General features: G+C 24.9%; 1 protein-coding gene across 5 annotated transcripts; it reads left to right on the top strand.

Moving 5' to 3' along the window:
- Positions 1-156: 156 nt before the first annotated feature.
- Positions 157-11,530, top strand: LOC105429997 (sodium-independent sulfate anion transporter). Of its 5 annotated transcripts, none has more exons than XM_089078816.1 (10): positions 157-512; positions 5,401-5,454; positions 7,262-7,480; positions 8,068-8,263; positions 8,545-8,765; positions 8,852-9,416; positions 9,490-9,716; positions 9,942-10,115; positions 10,423-10,585; positions 11,237-11,530. In XM_089078816.1, exons 3-10 carry the CDS (start codon positions 7,277-7,279, stop codon positions 11,395-11,397), a joined length of 1,911 nt encoding a protein of 636 aa, XP_088934942.1. In that variant the 5' UTR covers positions 157-512; positions 5,401-5,454; positions 7,262-7,276; the 3' UTR covers positions 11,398-11,530. The 5 variants fall into 5 exon arrangements, with proteins under 5 accessions (XP_088934942.1, XP_088934943.1, XP_088934945.1 ...); XM_089078819.1 differs by having other exon boundaries at positions 160-314; XM_089078817.1 differs by lacking the exon at positions 5,401-5,454.
- Positions 11,531-11,585: the final 55 nt, after the last annotated feature.

Here is an 11,585-nt window from a genome sequence, read left to right as displayed (position 1 = left end):
ATCGCGAGAAAAACGCTGATTGGCTGATATATTAATATGACCGACTACTTGTTTTATCATCCTCATTGGTTAAACATTTTCATGCGCAAAAGCACCTTGTTTCTTTACACCATGGCAGAATGGATTCAAATTTGATCTTCCTCACAAGAACACCTCTTTTCTTTATTACACATGGTTTCTAGCCTAACCTTAATTTGACAGGAAGATGGCTTGTATTGGTTTTGATTGATTTAGCCTAAATGGCGATCCAGAAGCAAGTAGTGACAGTGAAATTCTTCAGTGGATAATAAAGCTATTTGGGAAACAAAAAGACGGTAGAATTTGGAACAAGACGGTCGTAAAAGAGAGAAAAGAGCAGTATTTTTTTGTCTTAGTAGAACTTTACAAGATATTTTTATGTGCATAATTTTATATATCTGAAACATGTATGTTTCTTTGTATTTAGAATTACGAGTATTATAATTCATTTCGACATATCAATGATATTTGCTATGCTAATGGATTAGCTTTTCGTAAGTTTTTAGGAATTAAATACATTCTTCATTAAATTATCAATATATATATATATATATATATATATAAAACGTACCATATACTTTTTAAAATATTAAAGATTAATTTCGAGTGAAAATGCATCGAATGAGACATTTTTATTAAGATTTAAGATGAGAAGAGTATTCTAAATAAATACCTTTTTGGTTAAATAGCAAAAACAGATATGTAAATTTATTTCGTAATTGTTTTATTTGAGAAATATCGCGTTTGAAATACAATATTTATATTAATTTGTATTAAAAGTATTAATTTATTTTAATTTTTAATAAAATAAAGTGTGTATGTGGTGTGTGTGCATGAACGTGGGCGTGGGCGTGGGCGTGGATGCATGAATGACACAATATAACAATTGTTTCAATTATGTTTTTTGAAGGAATATGCAATCGATATTATCATATAATATTAGTGTGATATAAATTTCATTTAGATATTGATATTTCCAACTGTTTATGTAAGAATTTTGTAGATAATAAGAAAGTATCAAGTGTTTTCAATTAAAATTTTAAAGTAGAATAACATCACTATCATATAACATCACTATACTATTATTAATGTTCTACTTTAATCTAATAATGTCAAATCATTTTTTATTGCATATATTATTGTGCATGTATTATTGTTGTGGATCATATTTTATGCGTAAACAAAGCTGTATTCATAGAGAAACTGCAATATAAATATGCATATATAAAAGCAAAAAAATTTTTTTTTAATAAGTGAAATGCTTGTATGTTTATCATCTTCTATGTGTGTTAGTTTTTTCTTTTATGATTATTTTGTCACATCTTGTTTAAATTAATATTTTTTATTGTATTTAGATATGTATATAGAAGTAGCTTTTGTACTGAATATCATTATCGTTTTGTTGTCTATATTTATAAATTTCTGAAAAAAATGGTTCCAAAATTTTTTTGAAAGCATTTTTTGAAATCTATTTAAAAATATTATATTTTTTTACATGATAGACATTTTAGAGGAGAGAAGGAGAGGTGGAATACTCTTTTATTTTCTTAAAATAACTTGTTAGATATTAACGTGACATTTATACGAACACAAGTTTGTTAGGCATAGAGTTTTATCAATCATCCTATAGGTAGTAGTTTATTGAATACATAGAATGAATGTAATTTATAATTTATTGGAGAGGGAAAAAAAAGATACGTTTTTTTTGTGATAAGAGAGGGATTGTGACATACTATCACACAATTAATGTCATAAAAGGCCTTCAAACTAGATAAAAATTACTAGATAAAAATTAACACTTAACATACTTTTCATAGAGTATACATCTATAAAAGTGCTATGTGCAAAACTGAAATTTAATAAAAACATAATGAATACTAATGATCAATAATTGTCCTATGTCTAATAGGCTGTAATGAAGTAAATTTAATAGTTATTCCTAGATTTCAACACAAATTACACAAATTAGTATTTCATCCTACATCTATCTTATGATCTCTCCTCTATTTAAAACTTTAAATTCTACAAAGTAGCAAAAATGATATTTTTTGAAATCATAAATGTACATGAGAATAAAAATATATAAGAATAATAAAAATAAAGAATAAAAGAATAATAAAAATAAAGAATAAAAGAATAATAAAAATAATGGATACAAAATATATCCTTTTTCTATTGATATTACAAATGTGTATGAATCTTGAGACAATTAATGATATTTTTGGTATATAAAACCAAATGTGTTTTCCAAATTAAAAGACTCAATGTTCAATAATTATGTTGTATGCAATTAAGATTTGATCATTTGTGACCATTGAAGTGATATTGAGTTTAGTAGAAAAAGCAACTCTGCAACTATTGCAAAATTCTAACATGGTTTTTCTCCTTCTTGTTTTTCTCACTGAATCTATGTACATAAATCAATCAAATGAGTTCTTAATACAAGATATATCACGCGTAATGTTAGATCACATATATCATAAGAGAAATCTATTTCTTCTTTATTAATTCTATTTCTTCTTAAAAAGCTACTGGAAGAGAAATGCATTAACATATTCTAAAAGATTCAGTATACACAGACAATCAAGATTATATTTATTTTTGAATAGATTGGCGTTCTGAAAATCTTTTATTGACAAATTGGAATAAAGAAAATATATATTTGTTTTAAAAGGAAAATTATGTAATTTGTGATATACGAGTATATATTTTTCTAAAAAAACTACATTATACAGCACGCACGCACACATATGTACACATATGTACATACATCTATAGGAGACTGAAAAATTGATATGAAACAGTATATCTTGATTGTAAAAAACAACAAATAGTAATCACATAAAATAGGTTGATGTTTCTTGATATAAATGAATTTGATTTAGTTCATGAAATCGACGATGAAAAGACATCTAGGAAAGAAGAGAAATTTATTTTTCAAAATTTACTGCGATTTTCAACTTTCCGTACATATATTTGAAAATGCGTGAATTTATAGTATATTAAAGATGTTAATTACATAATCAATTGTTATAGAAACGTTGAAACTGTGATCTAGAAGCTGTGTTCATTGAGCAATCTACATAAGTTTTTTATTCTCTAGAAAGTATCACTCGCGTATGTAGCCTCGCGTGTGATAGCTAGTGAATAACCCGGTTTCAAACTCTTTAAAATAAAAAAAAAATGAAACTTAATATAAAGTTATAATATATTACTTTTATATGTAATTTTTATTTAACAATTTTACGTCACAATTTAAACAAATAAGTTTTGAATAGAGTTTGTAGGAATTTTTATAAAAACTGGGTCATATCTTTTAAAATTAATAAACATTTTCGTTCATTTATATTTATTTTTTTATGTACTGCATTTTTATTGTGTACATTATTTATTACATTATTGTGTTCAATTTCTATTATCCTTATAATCTTTATCTGACAATTGTATATTGCAATAAGTATATTTAAATAATAATTTATATTGAAGGAATAGATTTATTCTTTCAGAAAACGAATTAAATCAAAACCAATTTATAATACAAATTTATATAAAAATAACACAATTATATTTTTTACATATCTTTAATACGTTCTTATATCATATTGGAACTATTTACAACCTTTATACAGTTATGAAATACAATCTTATTTGGCTGATAATCGAATATGAATTGTAATATATGTGTAATACAACCTGTACAAACCAAACTGTTCAGTTAATTAATGTCCCAATCTAATTATTAATAAATCTAATTAATAAATTTAGATAAATAGGTTATAAACAAAATTTACAATTGTTTTTAGATTAAAAAATCAAGATTAAAAATATCAAACAATTTGAATTTTTCAAACTGAAGATATGTTCGATCAATCTAAACTGTTTTGAAGCATCGTCAATATTTTTAATCGTGAAAATACTGTATATAAATATAAATATATACATACATACTGTATATAAATATATAAATACACACACACACACACCACACACACACACACACACACACACACACACACACACACACACACACACACACACACACACACTCACACTTGTATTTTCATAGTTGATGATGCTAAAATTTTTCAAATAAATGTTAATAAATATTCTGTGGCGAGCATAAACGTAGTGATTAACATATTTTTGTGATTTCTGCATAAAAAGAGCGAAGGTTAACAGCGACTTTCCCCCGACCAATGCAAATTCTACGCGTTATCCGAGTATATAATGGGCACGACGGGGCATACGTACTTTCAGTTTACAGCCTACAGGAATTTACTAGCGCGAGAGAAGTTTGAGTGCATTCAACGAGATAGTACATTTAATATAAGTAAATAAATTTAATAAAGTAGCACGTGTAGCTTCAATGAATTGATTTCTCGGAGGAAAAAAAAAACAATTATTTGTGTTAGAGGAAACCTTCTAGTGAAAGTATTTGGCTTTGAATATACAAATTTTTATAATAATTAACACACTTATTACATATAAGATATAAGAGACAATGTGATTTTACATTTGTAAGAGTTATGTTTTATGATGAACGATGAATCATAAATGCTTCTGCAAATAAACACGCGGTTCAGATAACGCCAGATAGATTCATTCAGAATAATCGGAAAGAATTTAATCACATATATATGTGCACGAAAAAAAAAAAAAAGATAGTTTTACTAAAGTCTAAATATTATTTCAATGGTTCAATAAAAATTATTTTCAAATCTATATTTGGCCAAATTTTTAAATATATTTCAGCAAAACTGTTCTTTCTATGTACAAAGTGTAATTTTATACTTTTGAAATAATTTGTTAATTAACGAAATCTAAATAAATATGTAAGTGATTTTATGATAAAGTAGATAAGCAAATATTTTTTTCTAATTTTCTTTATAGTTTTTATATTGAGATGTATTTATATATAGTTTTGATATAGTGATGATTTTTAAAATAGCAAGAATTTTTAGTTTATATAAATTCTATAATCACAATATTTTTAAAATATTTTAACTTCTAAATAATTTAAGATAATAAACATAATTATCAGTTATTTACAATACTAATTATATTCGGTATACTCGATATAGCCAGATTCTTAAATGTGATATATGATTATATATAATTTTTGTAAAACTTTTATTAAAATATTTTTTCTTAAAGAGAATCACAAGAATTTTTTTATAAGAATTTCTAAATTGGTAAATAAATGATATTATCTTTTATTTTATTTTTAAAATAAGTAGAAAATGTAATAGTTTAAAAAATATTTCGACAAAACGTAAAATTCATTGTTATATACAATGAAATTACTCGCGCATCAGATAATATTAAGAAAATATACATAATGTTTGCATGCTTAACAAAAGTTAATTTTTTAAATTTTTACAGAAACTAAATGGATATCAACTATAGACTTTTACATACTTTATTAATATTTTTAAGGTACGCCTACATTTAAATTTTTAAGTCATAAAATTAATCATCTTTGTTATACAATATTGATTACAGAAAATCTCTTTTGCTATTGAAAATGATAGTGATGCTTGTAATTATTTGATTAAACTCAAATAGTAAATCTTATAATTCTTAAAAAAAGATTTACTTTTACAATGGCGACTGTTTACAATAGCAAAAATTGAGCTTTTGCTGACAATTTTGCTGACAATAAAGTAACTATTGCATTGCAGTGTAACTAGAAGTTTTATCGAGTCTATTTCTCGAAAGATATTTTTTTTTGTAAGCACATATAACTTGAACGTGATTACTTTATCATTGATTAAATTATCGGTGATTGAGTTATCACATTTCCTCGTCAATTAAAAAAAAAATGACGTATTAAGTTTTGAGTTTTTTTACATAACGATTATTTTTTGTTGTTTTGCTGTTATAAATTAATCCCTTTATTTTTTCGATATATTTTTGAATTAATTATTCTGTAAATCATTTGATTTTCTTCTTGTACCGAATATCTTAAAGTTTCAACACTTTGGACACTACTTGTTGTTTTTTTGTTTCGTAAAAATTTTAGCTTGTTATTCAATTATAATGCACATTACTTATATAAAATGCGATTTTAATTACTTTAGTACTAAAAATAAATTTTCACAATTGTATTTTCACAATTTATATAATTGTATTATAATAAGAAAACAACATAATACAACCGACAATAGGTATTTTTCAGCAGAAAAAAAGCAGATTTGTATTTGTATTTGATTTTTTTCGTGCATATTTATGGAAATTATCGTTTTTTTTATCTGTGCATTAGTCACTTTAAAGAGGGATTCTGATTTGAACATTAAGAAATAGGATAAATTTAGAATTTTTTTTTTTTTTTTTTTGAGAAAACTATAATTTCGATTAAATTGAAATTTTAGAGGCACTTTTATATACAATTAGACAAAAAAACATAAATTTTTTCAAAAAGTTTCATGAATATATGGTCGAGTTATGCGCCGTATCTCATGAAGTATATTATCCTGCATGTTATCTTGTTTTTCCATTGACATTGTAATATCCATTGACATTGTAATATCTGTTCGAATGATTTAAAAAAACAAGATATTATTATTTATTATTAATGTTTCTTTGACAACAATGAACATCGTTCCGGTCAAAAAATTATATAAAATTATATAAAATTTTTTTAAAAGGGATTCGATTTTTTGTTATATTTTCGACACATTTTTTCGTAAAAAGTATTTTATTATTAACATTTTATTGGTTAATAGTTTAGCTTTACATAAATATATAAATACACATCTCAACGTTATATGCATTTATGTAAATATAAAAAGGAACAAAAAATATTGGCTTCTTTATTATTTGATGTGACAATACCGCTTGTATGAATATAATTAATTCATATTAAATATATTCATATATGAGATTTGAAAAATGTGTGTATTCATATAAATTTATGCAAATATTAATTGACGTTCCTCTTTGTTTTTGAAGTACTAGGAAATTTATTATATATAGTAAAATTTATTATTTCATTATTTATAGTAAAATATTTATATTTGAAAATGGAATAGAATAATATTCTATATAATTTTGTGATTAAAACAGCAATTATTAAAATTTCTATATATTTTTTATATCTGTATGTTATATTTGTATATATATTTATATCTGTATGTTTTTACATTTATATTTATTTAAAAATATAATAAAATAAACATTATATCTATATACATACACGGAAAGATTTGTATATATTTATTTATTCATCGCTTTATTTATGAAGTTGACTTGATCCAAGATGGCTGAAGCTGATTATCGGAAGAAAGGGAATTATATAAATCGGCTACGCAAATTAGCATTAAGACGCGTGCCGATTTTAGCATGGTTACCGAAATATAACTCGGAAAAATTCCTTAGTGATATTATAGCCGGCATTACAGTTGGTCTTACAGTTATGCCACAGGGACTTGCATATGCAACATTGGCTGGTTTGGAACCTCAGGTATATTACACGATACTGACTCTCTATTACAAAATTAGATGATTATAAGACAAATAAATATATATATATATATATATATATATATATATATATATATATAGTTTCTTATATTAATATGAATTTATAGTAATTATATAAAGTTATATCTACAAAAATAAAGCTACAAATATTTGAATTGATTTTATAGATTTGTTTATATGTTAGATGATTTATAAGAGGATAGATAGAGAGGAGAGATTACAAATAAAAAAAAATTTTTTTTTTATCAGAGTTTTTGATGTAATTGTCTTCATCATTATTAATATTAGACATTAACTCTTCTTGTTGTATAAAATACATAAAAAATTATAAATTAAATAAAATGTGTATATAAAAATTATAATAATTATTATAATTTTTATTTTTTAATTTTACAATTATTGTATGTGTTATATAAATTTATTTGCTATTATTTCATACATTACTTGAAAAGCTATTTCTATTTCTACTTTTAATTAATATTAATGGTAAACATTAATGTTTTTTTTATCAATATTCATATTTAATAGGAAATGAGAATGTTTTATTAATATTGTGTTTGCTTCCAGTATGGTCTTTATTCGGCATTTATGGGCGCAATAGTTTATGTGGTGTTTGGCTCTTGTAAAGACATTACAATTGGTCCTACAGCGCTCATGGCATTAATGACTCACGACTATGTGCAAGGAAAAAATGTTGATTTTGCCATACTTCTCGCATTCTTATCTGGTTGTCTGCAATTACTAATGGCATGCTTACGTTTAGGTATGCTGTCTCAAATGAATAAGAAAATGTTTTATTTTAAGTGAACATCGGATATATGATAGAATATAAATTTCGAATGAAAAAAGATATTTTCATTCAGAAATGCATAAGGTAAGATTTACGCGAGGTATACAGGCTGCTATGCGCAAGGTTACTGCAAATTTTAGAATTTCCAAATAAATCAAATATTACTTTAAACTTTCATTTTGTTTTTAATTAAATATTATTTTTAATAACTTAATGAGTATTATTTATTTGCATTTTAAAGAACAATTTTGTAGGTGTACTGATAGACTTTATCTCGATACCAGTTACTGTGGGTTTTACCTCAGCAACATCTGTCATAATTGTTGTTTCGCAATTGAAAGGATTGTTAGGTTTAAAAATTTCATCTCAAGGATTTATAGATACTGTAACCAAAGTTTTTCAAAATATTGGCAATACAAATCTATGGGATGCTGGAATGAGTATCTCCTGTATTACAATCCTATTGTTATTTAGGGTAATAGATAAATTATTTTTTTATGTTCTTATAATATTTAGATCATATGTGATACATCTTTCTGATAAATTTTGTACAATTTACAGAAAATGAAAGATATCAGATTACATGTCATTAGCAAAAGGTCAACGAATTATCAATATATAATGACGAAAGTGATATGGTTGATTTCTACTGCACGGAATGCTATTGTTGTTTTTATTTGCTCCGCTATCGCTTACAAATACGAGTCATCTGAATATGGATGTCCATTTATTCTAACAGGTCCTGTGAGATCTGGTCTTCCATCATTTGGCTTGCCACCTTTTTCCACACAAATAAATAATCAGACTTTTACCTTTACACAAATGTGTTCCGAACTGGGTACTTCCATAATATTGATACCGATAATAGCTGTGCTTGGCAATGTAGCCATAGCTAAGGCTTTTGTGACTGAAGGTAAAGTTGATGCCACTCAAGAACTCCTCACACTCGGAATCTGTAACGTTCTTGGATCCTGTGCGAATTCTATGCCAGTTACGGGATCATTCAGTAGATCGGCGGTAAATCATGCTAGTGGCGTAAAAACTCCAATGGGTGGATTATATACTGGAATTCTGATTTTGTTGGCTCTCAGTTTGCTAACGCCATATTTCTATTTTATTCCAAAAGGTAGTAAAAACATTTTAATGTACGAAACAACATGCAGAGAATGTTAATTTGATGTAATTTTTTTATTTTTTAGCCTCATTATCAGCCGTAATAATTTGTGCGGTAATATACATGATCGAATATGAAGTTGTGAAATTGATGTGGAAATCGAGCAAAAAGGATCTCATACCGATGTTTGTTACTTTTCTATTTTGCCTCATTATTGGTGTAGAATATGGCATTTTATTAGGAGTTGGTATAAACTTGATGTTCTTATTATATCCTTCTGCAAGGCCTACAGTTCATATCGAAAAATATACAGTAAGTATATTAGTAAATAAATTTAAACAAAGGAAATTTTCTTTCTTTTTTTTTTAATATTTATTATAAGTTATTATTGAAAACCTATTAACTATAAAATCTTAACTATAACCTATAAAATCTGGTAAGTAAATTGATGACTTTTTCTGAAATTTACAATTTTTTTTACTATGCCTAAATATTATATTTCGATAAAATTAATTCTATATTTATTTATATTTATAGACTGAGTGTGGAGCAGAGTATCTGTTAGTTACTCCAGGAAACAGCTTATATTTCCCAGCTGTTGATTTTATAAAACAATCAGTTGGTAATGCTGGTATAAAGCAAGGGTCTAGTCAAATACCAGTTGTTATTGATTGTAGATATATTTTAGGAGCAGATTTTACAGCTGCTAAGGTAATATCTTTATTAAAAGATTAAATATATTTAATATATTCGTTATCATTATGCTAGATTTTGTAGATCTATTATTATAAATTATATTTCTATCTTAAGTTCTCATATAATCATAGTATCTGGATAGGTCAGCATATTCATTGCTAGAAAAGATTATGGCAATTAGTTTAATTTCCTTTTTCTGAAGTAAAAAAAGAACGATATATTATCGGCTAAAGCATATTTAATTTGTCTAGTAGTAAGCAATGTGAATATTCTAAATAATAAATTATGCTGAATTTAAATATTGCTAATTTTTCTAATTTAGGGTATGAAAACATTGATTAATGAATTTAGTAGTCGCAAACAAGGTTTATATTTCTATAATCCAAGATCAGATGTGATTGCGGTTTTGAAAGGTGCTTGCGGCGATGAATTTCAGTATGTTTCGACTCAAGAAGAGCTCTCTTATTTGTTATCAACAATTCCAGGTAATCTAGTTATTTTATAATTATGGAAAAAATGGAATAAAAATATAATAATTATTTGCAAAGAATGATATTGATTTAATGAATATTATGATTTTGATATATTAAATTCTAAATGTTTTAAAACATAGGGAATATTTTTTATTCGTAAGATATATAAACATAAATAAATAAACATTAAATCAGTGACAAGAAATAAATCTTTATGTAATATGACATATAATAATATGAAATCAAGTAATGACTTATTAAACTAACTTATCTTTTGAGTTTCACCAAATATACTTTCTATATTAATAAAATGATTATATTATAATTTGTGATGGGAATAAATGAATTTAGGCTGCTATTGTGTCTTTTTTTATTTTAACGAGGGTTAATTAATTTTCATTTTTTGATTATAATTTAGGAATATAGCTTTGAGCTGCGTTGAAAATCTATTAATTATAACGACACATAGATAACAGCAATTATTCCGAATTTACACACATAAATTCACTTTAAAAAGATGAAAAATTATAGGATATTTAAGATCCAATTCTGCTGAGCAGTAATGCCATTTATTATTTTATTGTTTGAAACTTATCTCGATTTATTATAAAAAAATGTTTTATTTTTATAATCAAAAAATTTATATCTTTATCTTATTTGTAGATAAATCTTCACGACCACTTCTGGAACAAACACATGACAAATTATCATTACATGGATCTTCAACAATAAATAATTCAGAAATGATCCATAGAAATACACGTGGTTCCTATCATGAGCTTGATCAAGTTACAAGTACGCTTTTACATGCAACTGCAAGTTGAAACTGAATCATCTCATTAATTTTTATATCGATAAAAAACCAGTTTCTTTAAAAAAATGCTACATAAGTATCTTTTTATTTAAATAATAAAACAATAAATTAATAACAGAAATAAAATTATTTTTTAACATCAAGATTTAGTCTTATTCCTTAATGCGAAAAATAATTTCATAATTTAAGAATTTAAGA

This window comes from Pogonomyrmex barbatus, unplaced genomic scaffold (genome assembly GCF_055798465.1).
Source record: "Pogonomyrmex barbatus isolate J1 unplaced genomic scaffold, ASM5579846v1 scaffold3, whole genome shotgun sequence".
NCBI classification, from domain to species: domain Eukaryota; kingdom Metazoa; phylum Arthropoda; class Insecta; order Hymenoptera; family Formicidae; genus Pogonomyrmex; species Pogonomyrmex barbatus.
Note: the sequence above shows the minus strand (reverse complement) of the source record. Positions and strands in the feature narration are given on the sequence as shown.